This window comes from Eptesicus fuscus, chromosome 12, assembly GCF_027574615.1.
Source record: "Eptesicus fuscus isolate TK198812 chromosome 12, DD_ASM_mEF_20220401, whole genome shotgun sequence".
In the NCBI taxonomy this organism is placed as follows: domain Eukaryota; kingdom Metazoa; phylum Chordata; class Mammalia; order Chiroptera; family Vespertilionidae; genus Eptesicus; species Eptesicus fuscus.
This window is the reverse complement of record NC_072484.1, coordinates 65,288,897-65,314,063: the sequence shown is the minus strand read 5'-3', so window position 1 is coordinate 65,314,063 and position 25,167 is coordinate 65,288,897. Positions and strand designations below refer to the sequence as shown.

Sequence of the window (25,167 nt, the reverse complement as noted above, 5' to 3'; positions counted from 1 at the left end):
AGAAGAAAGTTTTCCAGACAAAATGTCTTTCTGAGGAGGAATTTGCACCTAGGGGAGACCTTGGGCACCCTGTAAAAAATCAGGACCTGCCCTAGCTGGTTTGGCTCAGTGGATAGAGCATCAGCCTGTGGACGGAAAGGTCCAAGTTCAATTCCGGTCAAGGGCACATGCCTGGGTTGTGGGCTCAATCTCCAGTAGAAGATGAGCAGCCAATCAATGATTCTCTCTCATCATTGATGTTTCTATCTCTCCCTCTCACTTCCTCTCTGAAGTCAATAAAAACGTATTCAAAAAAAAAAAAAAAAAAAAGAATCAGGACCCAACCAAGCCTCAGGTGTCTTCTCTCACAGGCCTTCTTGGGAATAAAAGGGTATTGAAAACCAAAAGAACATGAACAAATGGCTTGTAAAACGTTGGCTTTATTTGTTACTTTTTCACCTTATCTCAGTTATGCCATTTTGGCGTCCACAGTGACAGTCCCTGGAAGCTGAGGTCAGCCCCAACCCACTGTGGTTATTAACCAGAGCCTGAGCCTGAGCCTGAGCCCCACAGGGCCCCTCTGATGACTACAGGCTGCAGGCAGGGCTGCGGGGCTCCTGCCTCGAGGCTGCAGGATTCCTATGGGTGGGGCCGAGGAGACCAAGTGTAGCGGAGGTCTCGGCTCAGGACTGGGTCTGACAAGGCCGCGTGTGACATGGTGGTATGCCCTGGACTGGGGGGGGGGGGGGGGGGTGGACAGGCCCATCATGGTTCTGTGGCTGACTTGCCGGGTGGCTTTAAGCAAGTTACTTCTTGTCCCTTGGTCAGTCTGTGTTTTGGTTGCACTGCCAGTGAGAACTCCTGGGAGCCCTCCTGACTCAGGTGTCCAGTTTGCCACATCTACTGACTCATGACCACCTCTCTGTGCTTCAGAAGCCAGTGTGTACCTGCTGCTGGAGGGACACTGCTCTTCATAGGGCTGATGCTCCCTTCTTAGAACTGGGGCGCCCTCCAGCAAGAATCCCACAGGCCTGCAGTGCCTTACTGCCAAACACTGCCAGGCACTTGTCCTTGAGAGGGACCTCCCTAAAGGCCTTAAAAAACGTTCCAATTCCTAAGATCTAGATCACCTGTTATTGCAAACAAAATTGATTTTACACATAATAGTGAGTCTTTTATATCAAACATTAAAGCAACTTACAAGCTCTCTGACCCTAACTGCATCACAGATCTCAGGTCTAAGCCCTTCTTTTCTGGGGAGCCGAGGGAAGATAGTGGTGGCCTGTGAACACCAAGTTAAGTCACTGTCTCTCCATGTCTGAGCACCTGCCACAGTGCCTCCCCTTGCTCAGGCTGAGTGGGGAGTGAAGGAACCACGGGGGACCAGGTCCAGTGACAACTGGAAGAACTGGACAGACATCACTTCAGGGATCCACCACACAATGTTTGCCTAGCTTGGCCAGGCACAACTTCATAAGCTAAAGAATCCCAACTCGCCCCAGCTGGTGGCTCAGTAGGTTGGAGCATTGTCCCATACATCAAATAGGTTGTGGGTTCGATCCCCAGTTGGAACATTTACGGAGGCAACAGATTGATGTTTCTCTCTCTCTAAAAATCAATAAACATATCCTCAGGTGAGGATAAACAGACAGCCCAAAAGTGTCTGCCAGGAAATTCATCCCTCTTTAAAACTACTTTTAAAAGAGAAGACAATTGTGTCATCCAGAGAACCAGTTTTAAGTAGATGTTCCTACCCCTGACCATGAGGGGACATGCTAATGAGTCTCCCACATCTACCAGAAAACACATGGTCTGCTCCCAGCCTCACACCTACTACCACAATGAAATGTAGTCCTTTCAACAATGTTTGTGCTTCTAACCAGTAAGTTATTCCCTTGTAGGGAACAGCTGGGACCACTGCAGCCGCCTACGGCACTGAGAAGGTGCAAAGGTTAAAACAAAGGTTACGTGGACACATGAGTACAGTCATTTATCCTCCCAACCTCTGGCCATCAGGTGAATAAAACCTCACTTCTATGGTTATTTTTGCCAATGCCAGAATAGAAAGCAAAATGTCAAATTGGAAATTTCTAGCACTTTACAAAGTGGAATGAAAGAATATGAAATTTAAAAAAATAAAAATTAAAGGTCCACATGCCATAGCAGTACCCCGTGCTGGATTCGTTGCTCCCTTCCTTGGCAACTCCAGAGCATGGCTTCTCTTCCTGGTCCAGGGGAGACATGGCTCAGAACAGAAGGGCCCCCATGCTGCCAACCTCGCTCTGCTCCTTTACAAAGATTTCAAAGTACTGGTAGATGATTGTGACCGCGAGCAGGATCCCAGTTCCAGATCCGATGGCACCCAGGAAGTCAGCCAGGACGGAGAGGGCCCCAATACACAGCCCCCCGAAGGCAGCAGCAGTGGGGATGTACCTGGGGAGGAGGAGATGAGTCAGCAAGGTGGCCACCACATAAATACCTGTAGCGTGGCCCACCCCATACTCAGGCTACCTGCCTACTTACCTCTGATTTAGGAACCTAACTCCTGTAGAGGTCATTCCGCTACCTCCTTGAAACTTTAACTGCTCACATACCATTAGGTCTAGACTAGGACTGCTGTCCAGTAAGTGGACACACAAGCCACATGTGGCTAGTGAAATATGACTAGTCCAAGTTGAGATATTAAAGTTGTCACACTAGATTTTGAAGACAAGAACATAAAATATCTGATGATTTTCCTTACATTAATTACAAATTTTTATTTTTTAAATGTGACTACTAGAAAATGTAAGAGTTCTTATATAGCTTGCATTTTATTTCTCCTGAACAATGTGCTGTAAATCTAGAGAATTCTCATTAAGAGGATGAACAAAATTGTCTACTGTCCCTGCTAGGGATCGAAAAACAATCTGAAATTGGCAATGCTGATTTTCTTGTGGACTCAAGGACCTTTTCTACCCTGGATAAGATTTAATTAACCAGAAATCTCTAAGCCCTATCAAGATGCTTGATGTGTAAGAAAACTACAATTATGAGAAAACCACTAGGACCGAGGGCCAGCCTCACCGATTGAGTTCATGGACCATGGAAGTCTCTCGGTGGCCCCTCATCACCATCTGCTGCTCCTTCAGCTGCTTTGCAACCTGCATGATGCCCGAAGAGAAGACAATGTTCAATTTTAAGTTTGAAATTGAGAGCCAGGTAGACATTTCATAGTGGCTTAAACACAGGTTTCCTTCTTTAGCATCCTAGTAATATTTATACAGATAATTTAAAAACTGCTCCAAAGAGGTCGTATGAGGAAGTCTAGTTTTAGTTTGGCTCCATCTCCCCAGGTGAGCATTAATTTACCCCTGGGCTCGTCTATGGCCATAAACACTTCGGCCTAATGAGGAGGAAGCGGCTGCAGGTATTCACAGACCACTTACACCAGTGACATGCGAGAGCTACTGTTTCCTGGTTTAATTAAATTGTAACTTATACTTACATCTTTGGCAGAGGAGCCTGAGACCTCGATCCATGTTTTGGAGAAGAATGCACACGAACCCAGCATGAACACTATGTATACAACGGCATGGACAGGGTCTTCTAACACGGAGCCAAAAGATTCTGGAGGGGACAGGTAATAGCAAAGGCCACCGACTGGATAAGCTCGTGCTGGACCCCCAGAAGATGTATCCTGGGAAGAATACACAGAAAGCTTGTGAGTGCTGTTTCATTATACCTTAGCATAAGGACAAAGGAAGTTCTGAGCTGATGAAAAGGAACACAATTTTGCTCAAGTGTCCACAGCGCCATTTTCTTACTGAAAAGAGAATTTAATGTGCTGAATTTGTAAAAGGCATGGTTAGGAAATATCTTTGGGTAAAATGTTTGGTCACAAGGAAGACACATGGATGCACACCACTGTAACTAGCTACAGCATTAAAACGCATTTCTTCAAGCAGCCATACTTACAGACCAGGTGCCCAGCAGGCTGACCAGCAGGTTGCCACTGAAGCGGGCTGACAACATCTGGGAGATGACGTATAGGTTGGACACCAGGGCGGACTGCAGGATGATGGGGATGTTGGAGGTGTAGAAAAGCTTGATAGGGTAGGTGTTGTACTGGCCTCGGTAACGAGCCGACTTGATGGGCAGGTCCACTCGGAAGCCCTGAGAAGCCAAACAAAGCAGAGCACCCTCACTGCCTCATTCCAGTGTCTGCACAGACACAGCCCAGCTGGGGATGGCTGGACCTACATTGGTTCCAAGGCTCACATGCCCTTTCCTCACCCATCACTGCACTTAGGTCCACTTTAACTGAGGGTTCCCAGAAAGAAAGGCTTAAAAAATGCACCAAAGCCCAGTACAGTGGAATAATCCCATTTTTGTCAAAAACAAACAAACAAACAAACAAGCAACCCGAGGCCCATCACATTAAATCTGCATCACTGTGGGCCATAAGAGAGCCTGCATCATTGTGGGCCATAAGAGAGCCTGAAGGACACGTGCCCAGCAAGTCCTAACAGTGGTCTCTTTGGTGGTCACCTCTCCTGTGCTCTTACAGTGGCCTCAAGACAAGGCCACCATGGCCTCCACCTCACACCCCAGAGCAGTCTTTTCCGATGTTTTAAATCATAAACAGAAAAGCTAAGCTTTTCTATGAATACAGCCGCTCCCTCTGAAACCCTTGGAGAATAGAAAGGCTCTCTTTTATATTATTTTTACAAACTCCAAGTGCCTAAAACAGGATTCAGTATAAAATATATAAAATAAAATAAAAATTTAATGACCTAACTCCAAATACCCACACCAAGCTTATGGTGCACTAAAGCTTATTAATTAGGCATCTGATTAAGTCTCAGCTGAAGAAACAGACTGTCTGGTCCTCAGAAAAAGCACTTGGTGGTATAATGACCTTCCTATAAGCACTAAGCTGTCTTTTCCATTGCCATCCCTTCTTTTCAATAATTATCAGAATGGCTGATGAAAAAATATAAAGACTAATCCAACTACCGAAGAGCAACTGACAGCTCAGGTCTCTTACTCACAGGCAAGTGGCACAGACTAATAATCTGAAAGGTAAGAGCTCTTAAGAGGAAGGGCCTTTTCTAGAATGACACTACCTACAAATACTCTATAAACTCTGGGTAAGATGGCGATGAAGCTTTAGAGCTTGATGACTTTTCACTTCTCTTGAACTAGGAACTTAAAGATGTATCTTCTTTATCTGTTGCTGCGCCCGACCCAAAGGAGCATAATATCAGAAATGTTGCATCTGCCTCAGTTCTGTCTAGTTCAGGCAGGTCCCCATGACTCGATGGAACACACTTGCCCAGCTCACATGGAAATCTCTCCTTTCAGATGCCATCCCATCACTTCAATACTATACAGTGATGTACACCACCCTGGGTGCGGGTGAGGGCGCACACACCAAGACATTCCAAAACTTAAACCGGACCATTAGGTCTCCCTGTGGTGGGTCTGGACGCACCTGGAAATAGATGACCACTGCAAAGACAAAGATGGTGGCAATCAGATTCATGAGATTGGGGAGGTTCTGGCGGTAGAAGGCCTCTCGAAGGGCTCGGACCTTGTCAGTGCGTGTGGCCAGCAGATGAAACAGTGCAATGATGGCACCTTCAAATTCCATCCCTGTCGGTAAAGGAGGGGACACACGTGGTAAGGAGACAAACAGCTTCTTAGAGAGGAAAACAGAATTAGTTTTGAGATCCATGGTGCCTGTTCCTATAACCACAGGGGTACAGTGGCATTTTCTCCTCCCTCATTTCTATTTCTCCAGTAGAGATTTCAACCTGCAGAAAGGGGCTAGTCTACCCTTTTGATTTCTCACTTCGTTGGCACGTGAGTCAATGGCCACCAGATGTGTGGAATGATGATCAATTATAAAACCACAAAAGCAGGACCAGCTGAACTCCAGCTGAAGAGGTCCTACACTGAAGAGTGGCTCGGAGCTGCCCATTCATTTCCCTGGAAAACCCCAGGCAGTAGAGCATCCCCAGCTTTGAAGTGCAGGCTGCCTCTGACAAGGGGGTTGGGGGACGGGGTTGACTTCTCTGCTCCTTACACTGATGATCAAGCAGAAAGGACAACATGCATGCCCACCACACAGCCTGATCCAGTCAGTACACACCGCATAGGAAAGGGTGCTGAAAGAGCCAGGAAGCAGAGCAGCTTACCGAGGGACTGAAGGAATCAAGAGCAAGAATGGGTACATGGCCCGAGGGTTAGGCAGCAGACCCAAGTGAGGGGGAGTTGGGGAGCTGGACATTAGTAAGGCTTAGAAAGCTTATAAAATTCAAGAAACTTACTGAAGTTAAGCCCCCAGCTAAAGTAAGAAGCAGGAGCACTGTATTACTCTATGTTCCCCGAGGACAGCGTAACTCTCCCACAATGAAAGTCTGGCCTCCTGCAGGGAGCCAGTGCTATGTCCAGAGCTGTGCTCTGTGGGCAGGTGGGAGGTCCTGATATCAGTACTGTGACGGGCACCTGCATAATGGCCCTTGAGGGCACTTTCTTCATGTTTCTAAGACATGATGGTGGGACCACCTGCTGCTTCTCCTGCTGGTTATTCCTGGACCATTTCATGCTATTTCTCATTTCATCCTGGCAACCAAGGCTGGGAGGTAGAGGGATTTGCCCCAAACCACTTATCTACTCCTAACAGGAACAGCCAGGAGGTGAACGCCAAGTTCAGGCCTTTTACACAAAGTTGCTTCTTGCACGACCAAGTGCGTTGGTTGGTTCAGTGATTTCATTTTTAGAAACGTATTCACTGAAAGCAACTGCCAAAATACAGAAACATGAATGCATGAGGCTGTTCACTGTTTCTGTTGCAGTAACAACCCAAACTGGAAATGACCTACATGTCCATCAGAAGACTGCTTCAATAAATGCTGCTCATCCTTGCCAAGAAGTCCACACTTGGCTAGAAAAAAGAGGCAGGATTCTGTACTCTGGCAAGGTAAACATGTGTGAAATACTCTTACGTGGAATATGTAAGTTATGTATCATTAGGAGCAGAAGCCTGTGTTTAAAAATGCACACAGAAGAATCAGGAGAAATGTACCTAAAACGGAGCTGCTTCTTCTCTGGAACGGGAACTTTGCTCTTCTGCTTTGCACATGTCCATACTTTTCACCGACCCCTGTCCCTCGGAGATCCCAGGGCGCTTACCTCGGCCGGTGTTGACAGTGGTGGGGCTGAACGCTTTCCACACGATGGTCTCACAGATGTTAGTGGCAATAAAAAGGGAGATTCCAGAGCCCAGGCCATACCCTTTTTGCAGAAGTTCATCCAAAAGTAGGACAATTAAGCCAGCAACAAAGAGCTGTAAATTAAAAAATGAAAGTAAAGAAACCCAAATAGACTGCATTCCTGTTCCCTACAGGCGTGGCTCTTTCCTCCCCTGCAAGGGGCTTCTCTGATATAAATGCTGAAGGCTGAGGAGACAACAGACAGCAGGGCTTTCCTCTGTTGAGTTTAAAGAGGCTCCTTCTCCATAGAGTTTATTTTATGCATGGTTCAGGGCTGCTATTTGGGAAGTCTGAGTGAGTGTGAGGAGCTACTCAGAAGGGGAGAATGTCAGCATAACAATTACCTGAATGGTGATTAACAGGCAGATTCCAGCACCCATTTCAGAAGGGTCCCCATACATTCCCGTCATCACGTACACAATAGACTGGCCAATGGTAATGATCATGCCAAATACTAGAAATCAAAAGAAAACTATGTTCTCAAAGTGGGACATTACACAGTCATAGAGGAAACAGTTATTGAACACTTACTCTGTACAAAGCACGAAGAACAAAGATGAATAATACTGATACTGCCACCCTGGCTGGTGTGGCTCAGTTGGTTGAGTGTTGTCCTGAGCACTGTACGGTTGCCAGTTCAATTCTCAGTCAGGGCACATGCCCAGGTTTTGGGTTCAATCCCCAGTCAGGGTGCATGGGGAGGCAACAGATTGATGTTTCTCTCTCACATCAATCTGTCTCTCTCTCTCTCTCTCAAATCAATAAAAACATCTATTTTTATATGTATACTGATACTGCCTCAAGGAGCTTGGTCCAAGAAACACCCAACAGTTACACTGTCAAAGCATACAATAACTCAAATGCCTATTAACAGAAGCAGGTGAGCTCCTTAATTTCACCTCCTAAATTCACTTTCCCTTCAGTGACGGGAAGAGGAAGAGTTGGAACATGACAAATCTGTTCTGTGGAAGACAAATCAAGGAGCAAAATCTTCTAAAGACAGTATGCTAGGCACACTATTCGGTGATGTCACTGCCCCACAGCATCCACACTCAGATCAGGTTACTTGGGTTGTGGAGAGCTCCTGAGTTGAACTACATGCCTGGGCCACCTCTGCAGGCTTATCATCCAGGTCTGAGTCCAGAACAAGGATGATTAACTCTGGGATAAAGGGGTTCCCAGTTTGTATGTAACGTATGTGGTGTTTTGTTTTTTTTTAACGAAAACCTCACAATGCCATCAGTAACTTAGTCACTTGTCCCATTTCCTCTGCCACAAAGCTCTCTTGGCCTAATAGAAGCTTTGTGTAGACTATCTGCGGGTCTTAGATCATTATACTTCATTGTTAGGCAAAATGGAACCAACACATTTTTACTGGTTCCAAATTACTAGATGAATCTCTAAGCAAGAGCATGGGTTTCAAGATAAGCTTTTCTGGTTAGTTTGTCAAACATAATTAGTAAAATAAAATTGTGCCCCAGAGTACCCATCATATATAATTCTCATTTGACTTTTAAAGAACTGCTCACTGAAACTGAATTCTCTAAGCAGAAGAAATTTTAAAAAATTGTCAAGACCAAAGAAAAAATAGACAATCTGTGCTTAAAAATAATTCATGTATACATTTTAAAATTCTAATTTATGTTTAAAACTGACAAGTTTAAATTAGATTGGTTTTTTGTTTCATTATTTAACCTACTAAGTTAAAAAGATTTCTTCTGGTGTGGAAGAACATATGGCTGGATAGAAAACTGTAAATATCACTTTGATGACTGGTCATTGTTACTAGTGACACTTAATTTGCTATGAAGTAACTACTGTTATTCCCATTTTTTCCAGATGAAGAAACTGAGATGTGAAAGCTGTCATAGCTGACACCTAACTCTGTCCAAAAGTGATACAGCTAGGAAATAGTAGAACGGGGTTGGGAGAGTCAACTTTCCTGAGTTGAATCTTTTTAAACTCCCAGAAGAAAAACAATACCTGCCAAATACCTGACAGGCACTGAGAGATGTTTACAAACATTATTCCACTGAATTCCTACAATAACTCTGAAGTACACATCATCTCCTCATAAGTGGTAAGGACATTGGCTGGTGGAGGGAGACCGCCAAGCCCTGCTCCTCCCACTCAATTGTGCAGCCTTGGGGCAATGGACATCCTCCCACTCTGCCTTGTCCAGCCCATCCAAGTACCTTGCACCATGGCTCTCCCAGAAGTGCTTTCTGTCTTTTGTTAGGGATTATAAATCTATATACTATTAATAAGAAAGAAACTGACAATGTAGTATGAAGTTTACATTTAAACAAAGTTTTCACAAACACTTAACAGATGTCTAAAAAGATTTACAATGGAGTTCTAGATGCAGGTCTAGATAATGTCAAGAACTGATGGATCTCCTGAGTCAAGACAGCATATTGGGTATTGGTTAATTCTTAGGATTAAAAAAGAATTATTTTGTTTTGTGCTCTAAAGTGAACCACTGTCCCAGTATGAAAGTTTAATCTTCTCCTGAGACCAGGACTTTTGAAATAATCCAACTCTTAAAATGATTTGATGAATTTGTGCTCAGTGACTGAACGCTGACACTAATGGTTTCCTAGTTCAACATTAAAAAACAGAGAGGCACTCTGGCCGGGTAGCTCAGTTGGTTAGAGTGTCAACCCGATATGTCAAGATTGTGGGTTCGATCCCTGGTCAGGGCATATTCAAGAAGCAACCAATGAATGAATAAATAAGTGGAACAAATCGATGTTTCTCTTTCTTTCTCTCTTTCCCTGCTCCCTCCCTAAAATCAATAAGAAAAAACCCCCAAAAAACAAACAAACACCTCTTATGCTACCTTCTTCCCCTCCCCAAATACCTCAGCCAAGTGGTTTTGATGGATAAGCTAATATTTGTAACTTCATAATTAGAAAAGGGTCTTCTTGTAAATTTCAAGAATTAGCACCTCTAAGAAAGAATAATCTATGTATATGCTCCAATGAAATACTTTCCCTTCTCAACCAGTTTCCATCCCCAAAATGGCAGCTTTGGTAACTTATCAACTGGTTTAGTTCTTTGTTGGGAACACCTTGGCTTGTAAGATCTTTCCCTTCATAGGAGGCCCTTTGCTTTTCTCCCCAAAGTGCAGAATGGGTTGCCTTGAAACACTTATTTTCCTTCCCCTCCACTGGGATGGGTGTGCAAACTGTATGGCATGGAACAGCTTTAAAGCACTGGGCTGCTGTAGGGCACAGAAACTAGACTGGCTCTTCAAAGGACATCTTCTCAAGCCACCTCTACAGCTTCAAGACAAGTAGAACTCCTTCCCCTCCCCACCTGAAACCCACAGTCAGATGTGACAGGGGCTGGCACCAGCAGAGTTTTTTGTCATCATCTTCTGAGGGGTAGGAATGCCACATCAGCATAGAAGGATATGACAACCTGGGGGCACCAGACAGTGGCTTCTTTGGCAGGGACCAGGTCAGCCTCATCAAACGTGAGTTCTCCACTGGATTCTGCAGCTCTAATAATCGGCTCCGGCTCCAAACCCCAGGCAAAGCCTCGGGCCTTTTGACTCGTCTTTCTTCCATTTGTTCTCCTCTCCCTTAGCTTCACAATCAGAGTTAGCTTTGCACTTGCCTCCCTCTGACTTCTCTGTCTCATGTGCTGTTTTCTGTGACTATAGAAACTCATCTGTGAGGTTGGAGCAATCCAGTTCTCTTCTGGCTCCCATGTGTTGCCTTCATCTGAGAACCCCTTCCACTCTAGCAGGTACCCCACCTTTGCCATTACCTCTCAACGGCTGAGCACTTTGCCCACTATATCCCTCTTCCTTCTCTTCTAGCACCTCCTCCACTTTCTTCTTGTTTTGTTTTCCCCCCATAGAGCCCACCAGTACTCTGGCTTAAAGGGTGACACACTGCTCAGAGCAGTGCCCAGAAGCACAAGAGGAATTGGGCCACACTACCGGCACATAGTGCTGGGCAGCTGGAGGAGTGGTGCCCAGGAAAACAACAGGCCAGGTGGCCACAGTTGAGCCCCTCACTGAAGCAGCGAATCACAGGCCCCAGCCAATGGCCCAGCCCGAGAAGTGCTTTCTTGCTAACACAAGCCACGGAGCACCTGCAGGGGTTGGTGGGCCAAGGAAGTTACACTGTCCAAAGGAAAAACTGTTTTGATGTCCCAAACTTTATAGCAAATTCAAATTCTCCACTACAGACATTTGAACATCACTAAAAATCTCACTTACACTTTTGGGCTCCATTAAAGAGGGCTCGGTCTTTTGGGGTGTCACCAACTTCAATTATTTTGGCGCCAGCCAAGAGCTGCATGATGAGGCCGGAGGTGACAATGGGAGAGATACCCAGCTCCATCAATGTGCCTGAGGACAGGGGAGGCAAAACAGCCCATATTAGCTTGGAAAAGCAACAGTTTATTAAGAAAATGAACGAGCAAAATCTGACTGTGTACCCTTACACAAAACTAGTGTGCTTCAGTTTGCTAGCAGCATTTAGAGATTGATCCCAAAATATCAACAATTACAGTATAATTCAATTCATTCTATTCAGTTGGCCAGATCACATCTTATTCTGTTTCAGAAGTCACATGGCTTTTAAATAGATAGTTGCATTAAATTCACCATAAACAGATTCATTCTGGTTTTACAGAGATAAGAAGGTTTGTCTCTTCATCAGTTAATAAAAAGGATAACATTCAAATAATTCCCAAGTCTGAAAAGGAAGCCTATACAATTGTATCTAGTTGTGAATAAACTACTTTCATTACACTAAAATACTTCCAACTGATTTTATTTGAACTATACTATATTTAAAAAATGGTTAATCAAAAGTGGTACTGACATAAATGTTCAAAATCCCCCCCGAAGAATTAGAGTGTACAAAATACTGTTACATATTTTGATACATATAGCAATGTAACCTACAGATATGAAAAAGATGCAGCTGAGAAACAAATACATATTCTAAAGGTTATCAAAACACAAGAAAGACAGGTAGAAACATCATTATTTCAGTTGTTTAAAAAACATTCTAGTTTTTCCTATTCTCTACGACAGGCGTCCTCAAACTACGGCCCGCGGGCCACATGCGGGTGTTTTTGCCGTTTTGTTTTTTTACTTCAAAATAAGATACGTGCAGTGTGCATAGGAATTTGTTCATAGTTTTTTTTTAAACTATAGTCCGGCCCTCCAACGGTCTGAGGGACAGTGAACTGCGCCCTGTTTAAAAAGTTTGAGGACCCCTGCAACATACTCAATCTTGTTATTACAGCTTTTATACTGCATTCATATGCAATTCTGAATATGATGACATGCCTCGATGCTGAATTCAGCATTTACTAAGGCTATTCAGCACAGCACACTGACATTCTTCCCAAACACTCTCTGAGCGCCACATAAAGCCAAAGCCTGTAATTTAACTAAAAAAGGTCAGTCAAGCCACATTGTACAAAAAGAGGTGCAGAGAGTCAGAGTTCTACCTCTATTAGAGGCTAGGATCACTCTTATCCAATAGAAAGGGTCGGCAGAATCTGAAGACATGATGCCAAACAGGGGGATCTGGAAACAAGCATAGAGAAAAGGCGTCAGCACACTTGTCTCCAGCCCTCTCTGACCCCCACCTCGATACAGGAACGGGAAATCTGGCTTACCTGGCAGCACACCAAGAAAATAAAGAGCGTAATAGCGGTCCATAGCACTTTCTCCTTAAACTGAATCTATGTAGAAGAGAAAGAAATAAGGCAAGAAGTTACTTTCATAAGCAAATTAATAGAAATCAACTCAGATTAGACCCCATTTTCTGTTCATCAGAAAGGTAAGCCTTGCCCTAAATGGTTTGGCTCAGTGGATAGAGCGTCGGCCTGCGGACTGAATGGTCCCAGGTTCGATTCCGGTCAAGGGCATGTTCCTTAGTTGCGGGCACATCCCCAATAAAGGGTGTGCAGGAGGCAGATGATCGATATTTCTCTCACATCGATGTTTCTAACTCTCTATCCCTCTCCCTTCCTCTCTGTAAAAAATCAATAAAATATATTAAAAAAAAAAAGGTAAGCCTTATACGCCAAACCATGTACCAAACATTCATGTCAAAATACAAGTCCATGTACTGCAGGCTTTCTATATGCAAGGACCTTCATATGCATCATCTCAGTGGACCCTTGCACTACATAGCTCTTATTTTTATTTAACAATGAGGAAACTGAGTTTTAGAAAGGCTGAAGTGAGTTCGAGTCCAATGCATGTGCTCTTAATATCAGTCTCTGGTACTAAGAAGTAGAGTGGGAATTCTTTTGGGTCTTCTGCTTCTAAAACTCAGTGTCTTTGTTAGTACTTGATGCTTACACTGCAAGAATAGCTATAAAAGGCTTAAAAACACAGTAATATTGTGCAGAATACGGATCTTTATGTGGAAATGCCTTGTGAGTGACAGTATTAAGTGAACAAATCTTGTTCTTTGAAATGATTCTTTTTTTAATCCTCACATGAGGATATGTTTCCATTAATTCCTAGAGTGAGAGGAAAGGAGGGAGGGAAGAAGGAAGGGAAGGAAGGGAAGGAAAAGTGAGAGAGACAGAGAGAGAGAGAGAGAGAGAGACAGAGACAGACAGAGACAGACAGACAGACAGAAGTGGGAGAGAAATATCAGTCGGTTGGGTCGGGTCAGTTGCCTCCCATATGTTCCCTGACCAGGATCTAATCTGAAACCTTTTGGTGAATGGGACAACACTCCAACCAACTGAGCCACCTGGCCAGGGCTGAAATGATTTTTTATGGGAAAAATGAGTAGACAATTTTTATAAGACTCCTTATTTGTTAATAAACAAGTCTTTCCAGGATGCAGCCAAATTTAACAGTAACACATCAAAAGCTGTTTATTCAAGTCTTGTCTACTCCAATCCTCTACCCTGCTTTCAAGGCAAGTTTCTAATGTCTGGCTCCTATCGCTTCCCACCTACCCTTTGTGTTCCAACCTGCTTGTCTTCATTGCCTTTGCACATTACACATTCTTTATGCCTGAAATTCCTCTCCCTCGCTTCAAGAAAACTTCTATTCTTCCTGCAAAACCACCATCAGAAATCACATCTTCCAGAGTTAACCCCTTTTGAAGCCACTGCTATATCTTGCACATATTTTCACTGCTCCGTCTATCACACTTACTTGTAAGCTACAAGGCCAATCAATGTCACACAGCTAGTAAGAGGTTGTGGGAAGGGTGGGTCCCAGGTTTGCCTGCCTCCAGAGCCATGACCTTTCTACCATGCTGGGGGGGAGGGGGGGGAGTGACAGGGGAAGGGCTTTGCATATTAGTCCACCAAAGGCAATACATATGTGGGGCATTTATACAAAACAAACAAAGACCACACACAAAAAAGAAAAGACACTCCAAGAACCCAAGTGTCCATGTTGATGTCAAGTACATATATGTGAATGCATGAACAACAGTCTGAAAAGAATGTGAAGACAAAATATACTCCTATTCTTTAAGAACCCAATGACAGCTTTGCTTACATTGGCAACACTCACTATCTTGGCCTGTAGCTATCCATGTAGCAGCAGAAATTCTGACAAAGATGCAATATAAATCTACACTTCTACTTTTTCACGTTTTAGTGCACCTGCTATAAAAAGCAGGGCTCACAAAATGCCTTTACTCTCAGGTGATTTGGCAGCCTACATAAAAAGTTTTCGTACAGAATAAAGCGACTGCTTTTAGCTCCTTTTAGCAGCTGGCTACAAAGAGCATCTCCTAGAAAAACCCAACTGCATCTGCTCCTGTTGGAGGTGAAGAGGGAAGGGTGACCCAACCTGAGTATCCTAGGGCTTTTGAGGCCTTCCTCATTCACTGCCAGGGTCAATTTTGGGGACAGGGCAAACTCGAGGCTTTGCTCACTGGAGTAACATCCACAAAGGATGCTCTGAATAAAGCACGATGGTTTAGGTGGAAATTCCCACACAAGGAGGTCACCTTTCGACAAAGCTCAGGAGTACATACAACTATACTCTAGGGGGGGAAGAGAAGGGAGAGAGTTTCCATTGGCGTGTTGAAGCCATATTTAATTGTACTGTAAACTTCAAGCATCAGAGTTTCACAAAGCCTCCTTTGACAGCGATTTGGGGACTTACCTTTCTCTCGGGCTTCTGAATTTCCGGCAAGATGACACAGAAGGGTTTGATGACTTCCAGAAACTTGACTTTGATGGAAAAAACGAAAGAAGAATTAGGGCTGGGAGAACCTTTCGCGCTACCCGGGTAAGCCTTCCGCCCAGCTTGTGTTGGGGCAGGAGGTAGGGGGCAGGGGAGCAGACCGAGTACCAGAACTCATGGGAATCCCGAGGGCCTGGGATCCGGGCAGGCCTGGTGGGCGGGCACCTGCCCGGACCGGTGAGGGGAAAGGGGGACTGTGTTCCATCCCGGCGCAACCGGGGCTGCCCCCAGGGACTCACTCGCCATGGCGGCGGCTGCTCGGACTCCGGGTCCCGCTTAGGCTCCACTCCGCTCCGCGCGAGGCGACGCTGCCCGCGGCTCAGCCAGCAACCGGGTGCAGCACCTCCGCCGAGAGACACGTCAGTGATAGCACTGGGATGAGTGGGGCGGGGCGGAGCCGGGACCGGGTGCAGCCCGTAGGCCGCTTCCGCTTCCTGCCACGCGCTGAGAGCTGGCCCAGGCGCCGCGCCGCCTCCGCAGAGACTTCAACTCCCAGCATGCAGCGGGGCCCTCGGAGCCTCTCCGGAAGAGGATGCTCAGCCGGCGGGGTGGGGCCGCGAAGAGCGGCGCGGGGCACGCCGGGACTGGGAGTGTGTGGCTGAACGGACTTGGTAACGCGAGAGCGCGTCGGGGAAGGAAGGACTGGTCGCATCTCAGGAGACCGTAGCGGTGCTGGTTGGTGGAAGGACTGAGGCCAATGGTAGACGCTTCCTGCGCCCACGGCTCTGCGAGCGAGGCGGAGTCCGGGTCGCTTCTTTGCTTTTCACAGCTTTTACAACTTTTGAATTAGTGAATAGCCTGTAAGCTCCTTGGAGCAGACTGTGCCCCAGCGCTAACCATTCTGGCACCTAGTAGGTGCTCGGCACGTCGGCCGACACCCTCGTTAGCAGAGTTATTTAGCAAACTCCGAGGCCTGTCCTGGTCGCCAGAAATGACTTCTGCCCAGCCTCTGTCATCTGGGGACGAATAGGATGAGTGCACGAGAGACAGACGGTCAGAGAAGAGCGGGGGCAGCTAAGGAAACGGTCTGGTCTACTAGACTCTCGATTCCAATAATTACAGGCTGTTGTTGTTCCTTGTGATTAAGCCCCTGGGAGATCCAGGAAGATCTTGAGTAGTTCAGTTGCTTCTGTGCCAGACGCAGACGGATTCCAGCGAGAAGAAAGGAAGGAGGGTGTTCCAGGTCGAGGAAACCTTTGTGAGGAAGACACGGTGTGACTGCTTAAGATCTATGGGGAAAGAAGCCCTGTGTGGCCATGTGAAGGAAAATAATAAGATTTAGTGTTCGTGGACCAATGGGTAGGTCAGAGGATGCTAGATGGGAAGGTTGGATTTATTTTCGATGCATCTATAATCAAGGGTAACATGTAAATTAAAAGAAAGAGACTACTGGGAGCATTACCTGAGGGGGTGGTGGGCGCTACTGGCTGGGGGTTAGTGAAAATTTTATGGAGCTAAATCCTGACCTGGACCAGCAGAAGTTGGAGGTACAGATGTGACAAGATGCTTTATTTTGGCAGTAATAATTTAGGGGTTGCTTTATCTATTTTTCCCTTTCCTCCCATTTCTAGCAGGTAGCCAGGATTTGTCAATCACTTTTCAGGATTTTTGTAGGACAGGAAGTCTTTTTTTTTTTTTTTTAAGGTTTAACAGATCTTTCTTCTTTTTTTTTCTGTTTTTCTTTTTTAAATTTATTGGGGTGACATTAGTTAATAAGATATAGGTCTTAAGTTACATTTCCATGATACATGATCTGTATATTGCATTGTGTGCCCACCACTCAAAGTCAGATCATCTTCCATCACCATATATTTGCCCCTCTTTACTAACCCCCCTTCCCATTCCCCTCTAGAAACCATCATAACCGTGGAAGTCTTTTTTTCAAAGCCTAATCCAGGGATGCGGAAAATTCAAATTACTATAAAAATTCAAATTACTATAGAAGGCAGGTCGGTAACTTCAATCAGTAAAGGGCTTGGATGTGACATCACTTGATACCCATCCCCCACACTAAAAATTAAGCATGGACTACTCTTCTAGAGTTGCTTCTGAAATGCAGCCCCATCTTTCCATTCAGGACCCATTGATGATCTGGAGTTTTGACCAGAAGCTAAAACGGGCAGTCCTTGGGTTAAATTCAGTAGATAGACCAGAGCTGATGTCTATACACCCTGCACCATACTGATGGTGAAAATATTGAAATACTTAATGGTAAACAGTCTCATAGTACTTGTGCTATATGTTACAATTAGTTAATATAAATGTTTAATAGAAACTCACTGGTTTGTACTAACAGTTTTAGGATGTAGTACCATAGAAAATGGGCATTCTGTTGTAGTGACATTTGAGAAACACTGATGACATAGTTTGGCCTGTGTTACCGAAGGGACTGTGGCTAACAAAACACAAGTTGCTTTAGGAGAATCACTAGCTTACAATAATTTTGTTAGCACATTGGAAGAAATTAAAGTTTCGTACATTAAATATTTGAAAACTTAAAACTCCCCAAAATGTTATCAAAGTGAGAATAAAGCAATAAAAAAGACTTAGAAGGTACTATTGGAATTTTTAGCACTATATAATAAAATATAATTAAGCATTTCACAAAAATATTTGCTAAAACTTATAGAGGAATAATATTGGTATGGACATGGGTACTATGGACCTGCTTGTTACAAAACATAGGTGTACCACAATGAGAAAACAACTGTGGGAAACATAATCAAGGCAATACATTTTAAATCATCCTCAACGAAGCTTCATTTGTTTCACATAAAAGTGTCTTAATATTTTGCTTACTCTTACCATTTGCAACAGCATGGATGGACCTAGAGGGTATTCTGCTAAGTGAAATAAGTCAGAGAAAGACCAATATCAGATGATTTCACTTATATGTGGAATCTAAAGAACAATATAAATGAATAAACAAGACAGAAACAGGCTCTTAGCTACAGAGAACAGACGAATGGTTGACAGAGGGGAGGGGACTTGCGGGACTGGGTGAACAAGGTGAAGGGATTAATTAGTAATTACAAAATAGTTATGGGATATAAAGTACAGCTTAGGGAATATAGCCCATAATAATGTCATAACTATGTATGGTGTCAGGTGGTTACTGGAAATAGAGAGGGAAGAAGCACATTGTAAACTATGTGATTGTCTAACCACTGTGCTGTACACCTGAAATGAATTTAAAATAATACTGAATGTAAACTGTAATTGAACAAAAAAAATATTTAATAAAAAATAAATTGCTTAAAATACAAATGTCAAGATTTTGAAGATACTGGTTTTTGTTGAGCTTGTGGCACTTAGAACCACATTGAATACAATGTATTGAACTTTAGTTGGAGGGCCAGAAATATTATATTTCATTGAAAAATATTTCCACAATATTGTCATTGAGATATTTTACAACAGTTTTTAAAAAGTTATTGGATTTTGTACAAAAAATGCCATTGTAATGCTAGAAAGAATCTGGAGTTTTAGCCAAAAGTTTGGGAAAAAAATTGAATGTTTGAATTTGGCACTAAGTTATCAAATTTAATTAATTTTAGATAAAGGAATATAAGATCTCAGTCAAGTAATTCATATTTTTATCAATAAACTATTTATTGTCACATATCAAATATCAACTGTGTCCTGGCTGGTGTGGCTCAGTTGGTTGGAGCATTGTCCCAAGGGGTCATGGATTTGATTTCCAGTCAGGGCACATACCCAGGTTGCGGGTTTGACCCTTGGTTGGGCGTTTAAGGGAGGCAATCGATTGATGTTTTTCTCTCCATCTCACTTCCTCTCTCTAAAATCAGTGGAAATGTCCTTGGGTGAGGATTTAAAAAAAAAAAAATCAGCTGCAACTTAAGTAATGAAAAGTGAACCTTGATGGACAGCTTGAAGTGCTGGAGCTGCAAAAGCAGTTTGGGCCCTAGCCGGTTTGCTCAGTGGTTAGATTGTGGGCCCATGGACTGAAGGGTTGTGGGTTCAATTCCATCAAGGGCACGTACCCTGATGTGTGTGTGTGTGTGTGTGTGTGAGAGAGAGAGTGAGTGTGTGTGAGAGAGAGAGAGAGAGAGAGAGGAGGGCGGGGGAGAATTGTCAGTTTGATTTTAAATATACAGAATTCGGTTTGCTAGCAATTCGTCAGGCAGGAGAGATCTCATAAGCAGACCTGGTACTCAGAGATGAATTAGGCTTAGAAGAGTGTGAAGTTATCGTCTATAAGAGTAGATGTGATTTCCAAGGGAGAAAATATAGAAAGAAACCAGGTTTAGGGGAAGACCCTGGGAGGGAGTCACCCATGTTTAAGGTGAGAAGGAGGAGAAGCAGTCAGGAAACAGGACACTCAGTGGTTCAAGAAGTAGATGGTTGCCTGGCTGGCATGGCTCAGTGGTTGAGCGTTGACCTATGAACCAGGAGGTCACAGTTTGATTCCCCGTCAGGGCATATGCCCTCGTTTCGGGCTCGATCCCCAGTGTGGGGCTTGCGGGAGGTAGCCAATCAATGATTCTCTCTCATCATAGCTATTGCTATCACTCCCTCTCCCTTCCTCTCTGAAATCAATAAAAAAAAATTTTTTTAAAAGAAGTAGATGGTTGAATTAAGTAGATTATTCCTTTGGTAAGCTTTGTGGCATACTGGTTAGGATGAAAATTTGTATGTTGCTGCAGAAATCCCAAAAATCAATATCATAAACCAGATGAAGTTCAGGTGACAGTATATCTTATTGCTTCACTCCCCTAGGGGTGGTGCTGTGATCCACAAAATCCAGGATGGCTCATCACCATTCTTCAGTTGGGCATGCCTTTCCTTTTAATGAGGAACCTGGAAGTTAAACACATTACTTCTGCTCATGTCCCATTCGTTGGCTATAACCTATTCTATGACCACACATTTGAAATGAGGCTCAGAAATATAGTTTTATTATGGAAAGTTATGTGCTGGCTAAAAATCACAATTACCCTGGAAGAAGGGAGAAGAGGGAATACGGTAAACTTCTGGGCTTGGACAAAGATGAAGAGAAAGGAGCAATGGAAATATAATTGGAGAAACCAGGCTTCATCATGGTTGTTAATATCGTTAACCTAAGAACAAAAGGCCTTTCAAAGCGAGAGGCAAACAGCATTTAGTTAGATCCATAAGAATAGCTATTTGGGCCGAAACCGGTTTGGCTCAGTGGATAGAGCGTTGGTCTGCGGACTGAAGGGTCCCGGGTTCGATTCCGGTCAGGGGCATGTGCATTGGTTGTGGGCACATCCCCAGTGGGGGGTGTGCAGGAGGCAGCTGGTCGATGTTTCTCTCTCATCGATGTTTCTAGCTCTCTATCCCTCTCCTTTCCTCTCTGTAAAAAATCAATAAAATACATTAAAAAATATATATTTTATTGAGTGTTTGAACAACTGGGTACTCTATCCCAACATAGTTGACACATAAAACTCACTGTTATACTGCTTAACCCAAATTCAGAGGGTCTTGGGTTTGATTTCTGGTCAAGGGCACATACCTGGGTTGCAGGTTCAATCCCCAGCCCCAGTAAGGTGCCTGCATGAGGCAACCAATCGATGTGTCTCTCTCAAATTGATGTTTCTCTTTCTCTTTCCCCCTACCACTCTCTAAAAAAAAAAAAAAAAAAATCAATGGAAAAAATATTCTGGGGTGAGGATTAAAACAAAACAAACAAACAACAACAAAACAAAAAACACAACAGTTTGAATAGGTTTGAGAAAAAATTCTAGAATTATTTAGCTCACATAGATTTAAACAAAGATTGACCTAATTTTCTAAGGGCTTAGGAGATGTCAGACCCAATTTCTCTCCACCTATTTTCTGCTGTCTTTTGAATACAGGCCCCTCCTCAGAGTGACCTTCAAAAGTCCCAGGCTTCATAGTTTAAAGTCCAGCAGACGGAGAGCTTTTGTCCTCCACTACAGTTCTCACGAAAGTCCTGGAATTGAGTTTAATCAAATTGACTTGGTCCAAGTGTTCATTCCTGAACCATCACTGTGACCATAGGGGCCAGAACAAATTGGCCATTAGTCTCATCCAAATCATGTGGATTGAGAATGTCCCAGGGGAGGTTGTATCTATGATGGAAAATCAGGGAGCTACTTACAGAAGAAAGAATGCACCCCCCCCCCCCCCCCCGCCACACACACACACACCTGTCTGCAGCTTGCCACTGTGGAAAGAGCATTGGATATAGAGTCCAACAGACTCCCATTCCCTTTCTGTTCCCATTCTGGCTCAAATATTTAATAGTCAACTTGATTTATTTAAAATATCCGAGTTTCAGTTTTTTAATCTGTCAAAGAGAGGTGATAATACGCAGTTGTGGTGAAGATTAAGTGAAATAACGCACGTGAAAGCACCTTAGGAAAATGCCTGGTCTGGAAAGTCTAATGTTTGCTAATTTCCTTTTTGTTATTAACTGAAGCTTCTTTGTAGCATCCAGAGGCAAGTTCGCCTTTCTTGCAAGAAAAAGTTACTATAAGAATACGTAATTATTATTACACTAGCTACCACTTACTGAGCGTTTCCTGTTACCACTTGTGCTGGTAGGCAGGACCGCCTGGGCTGGCTATGCAGACTGTGCTGCCCAGCTCCCCTCGGGCCAATCACACGGAATCTAATGAGGATGGCGCCACCTAGGGGTGGCAGTGCAGCAGTCCATGCAACTAATTCAATCCTCACGCTGACACTGAAGAAAGTACTATTAACCCCTTTTTACAAAGAACTTTGTAACTTGGGTTAAGGAACTTTGCCAAGCTTCTTTGAGCATCAAGTGACATGAACAAATGGAAGCCGCACACTTCGGGGACACTTTACTGTGGCATTTAGAAAGAAATAATCTCAAGATACAGAATTACAACCTCTTTTGGTTAAGTTTATTCCCACGTATCTCCTTTGTTGTTGTTGTTGCAATGGTAAATGGGAGTTTTTTTTTTTTTAGTCTCTCTTTCTGAGAGTTCATTATTGGTGTAAAAAAATGCTCTGTATTTCCATTTCACGGTACCAACTTCATCAGTGGCTGACCCCCCTGGAAGCCCAGTGGCCGCCAGCCAGCTCCAGGCTGAATGCTTCTCCACTTCCTCCAGGTGGCAGGAGCTGTCCCAGAGGCTCCCCTCCCCTCCCTGGTCATGTGTTGCTGGGCCTAGGAGCCTGCACAGGTGGGCTCCATCCAGCCAGGCTCCCTCAACAGGGGGTGGCGGTCAATGCCTTATAATCCTTGGGCTGCAGCAGAATTCCTGAGGGAACCTGGGGTGTCTTTGGCAGTAGAGAAGCAGGGGGACATCCAAAAGGGGAGGAAATGCCAGAGGGGTGTCTTTTCTTGAAGCCGCTGGCTTCTCCAGCAAGGAGTCCTTCTCCCCTGCGGGGAGGGGTGGTGGTACCTGGGGGCAGGTGCACAGGCCCAGCTGCTTTATCTACAGATGGTCCATTGGCTCTCCCTCAGCCCCATGATTGGCTCTTCTCAGCAGCACATGTGGCCCAAGCCTGTGTCCTCATTCCCTCCTCTATATAATAGGCATGTTGCCTTTTCTCTCCTTTGAGTGAGATGTAGGGGCATGGGGTGGGGAGAAGAGGGGGTTAGGTCTATCTGCCCCTTTAAGAGAAGCCCCCAGCTGCAGCTCAGTGAGGGCCAGTGTGTTCCCCGAGGTCACGTAGCAAACTGGGCTGAGATGGAGCCATACCCCAGTGTCGTAAAGCCTTTCCCCTGACCGCTCTCCCCATCTGAGTGTGCCGTCCCCACCCTGGGACTGGCCGAGGGGCCTAGTGAAACTGGGGCGTAGAGGAGATTCCGCCCAGGGTTCCCTGTCCTCCCCTCCACCACACGTCGGTGGCATCTCTCCAAACCCCAGACCTATCAGCCGTTCCCTGTCTTAGAGTCTGGACACCTGGGGTAGTCCACACTTGGCATCCTGGTGCCCCAGGCATTGAGACCAGGGCTGGCCAAACTGTCCTGCCGGGACCCCCTCCATTCTTCTCTTTGCACAATTCTGTACCCACGCAGTTCCAGAATTTGCCAACCTTTTCCTGGTCTCTCCTACCCCCCAATCCATGCCCTCCACCTCTCGGAAGACCCCCGATGCCCTCTCTGCTACACCTCTCTCCTCCTCACCATGGACAGCACCGTGCCCGGGACTGGTGCACGGGGCTCAGTGAGCGCTGCTGGTGACAGGGTGCCGCTGCACTATACAGAGTAAAGGCCACGGCAGGGACGCTTCTGGGAAGGGTGCGAGGGCATTCCAGGTGCAGCGTTAGCCTGTGCAAAGGGAGGTAGGGAAGTCACAGGAGATTCCAGAGCTCTTTTCCTCCCGGGGTTTAATTACTGGGCGTGTAATTATCTCCCGGGAGCAAGGGGAACTCTTGGTGCACGTGACCGAGAAACGTAGGCAGAAAGGAGGGTGATCCCTTCTGCTTTTGAATAAGCAAAGAAAGCAGCGAGTGATTTCTGAGGTTTCCCCCCTATAGTTTTGCTTTCATAAAGTGAGAAATTTTAGTCTGTCCCCTGCTTTTCAAAAGGACAAGAAATTCCTAATGTAGTGGCCCTGGGAAATAAAGGGGCAGCCGTGGGACCCCAGGGAGCCTACCTTCGTCCCTTGGGGGTGTGGGAAGAGCAGGTCTCAGGACACAGCAGGAAGCTACCGGACAGACGGCTGGGGCCCTCTGATTCCTCTCACTTTCTGCTTAGCAGCCACAGCACTTAAGGCGTCTAAACACTTCATCGTGCCTGACGCTGTGCAAGAGCTCCAGCGCCTGGTCCCACTTCACCTTCCCACCCAGGAGGTGGTGCAGGTGAGCAAATGCAGACGCAGCAGTGAAACGCCCGGTCCAGCCCACAGGCACCAGGGAGTTGGGATCTTGGGCAAATGCTGTGTAAATAGTTGTTATGCTGTATTGTTTAGGAATAATGACAAGAAAAAAGTCTGGGAGGGGGGGGGGGGAAGAGGAGAGATCAACCAAAGGACTTGTGTGCATGCATATGAGCCTAACCAGTGGTTAAGGACAACAGGGGAGTGGGGGCATGCGTGGGGAGGGGTGTGGGATGGGAATGGGGGGATGAGGACAAATATGTGATACCTTAATCAATAAAGAAATTGATTAAGAAAAAGAAAGTCTGTACCTGTTCAGTACAGACACATCATAGGCCTAACTACATCGTACATATCAGTAACAACATAACATTTCTTTTCCTGAATATTGATCCGCGGTTGGTTGACTCCGCGGATATGGAGGAGGGACTGTCCACTCCACTCCACTCCACTCCACTCCACTCCACTCCAGCACTGGCCGGACTATAGTTCATTTTCTTTGTTCCTTTGTCCCACGTAGTTAGCCTCCACCTGGATTCTGCCAACAGCCTCCTACCAGGCTGCCTGTTCCTGTTCACCCTGAGGTGTGGCCACCAACATGATCTTTATAAAGTCCCACCCTGGCTTCCATGAGTTTGCACCAGGGCCCAGCCCGCCTGGCTCAGTCTGCTGTTACAGCCCCCGGCCCCAAGCTTCTCTCCGTACCTGCACAGCGGGCCTCTTCCAGGCCCGGGCCTTCGCACAGGCGGCCCCTGCACCTGGAATGCCCTCACCCTTTCTTGTTCATCTAGCAAACCCAAGCCGTTGGTCCCTCGCTTGTGAGAGGAGCCCCACCAAGGCTCCCTAAAGCCACGGCCTCCCTCCGGGATCCTTCCGCTGTCTGGGCCGCTTTGCTCGTACCGGACAGAGAACCCCC

General features: G+C 45.3%; 1 protein-coding gene across 1 annotated transcript; it reads right to left on the bottom strand.

The window, feature by feature from the left end:
- Positions 1-401: 401 nt before the first annotated feature.
- SEC61A1 (SEC61 translocon subunit alpha 1) lies at positions 402-15,832 on the bottom strand. The gene is made up of 12 exons (XM_008159401.3): positions 15,684-15,832; positions 15,364-15,431; positions 12,891-12,956; positions 12,720-12,798; positions 11,473-11,604; positions 7,583-7,692; positions 7,159-7,312; positions 5,456-5,616; positions 3,937-4,134; positions 3,467-3,658; positions 3,046-3,122; positions 402-2,412 (listed from the first exon to the last, which is right to left on the bottom strand). The coding sequence occupies exons 1-12, from the start codon at positions 15,688-15,690 to the stop codon at positions 2,226-2,228; spliced, it is 1,431 nt and encodes a 476-aa protein (XP_008157623.1). The 5' UTR covers positions 15,691-15,832; the 3' UTR covers positions 402-2,225.
- Between the last annotated feature and the right edge of the window lie 9,335 nt (positions 15,833-25,167).

Coding starts and splice junctions, on each gene's coding strand:
- SEC61A1 (XM_008159401.3), bottom strand. Junction 7,693..11,472: donor CTTTAATGGAGCCCAAAAGT/GTAAGTGAGATT, acceptor TTTGATTTCTAG/TATTTGGCATGATCATTACC. Junction 5,617..7,158: donor CACTGTCAACACCGGCCGAG/GTAAGCGCCCTG, acceptor CTTTACCGACAG/GGATGGAATTTGAAGGTGCC.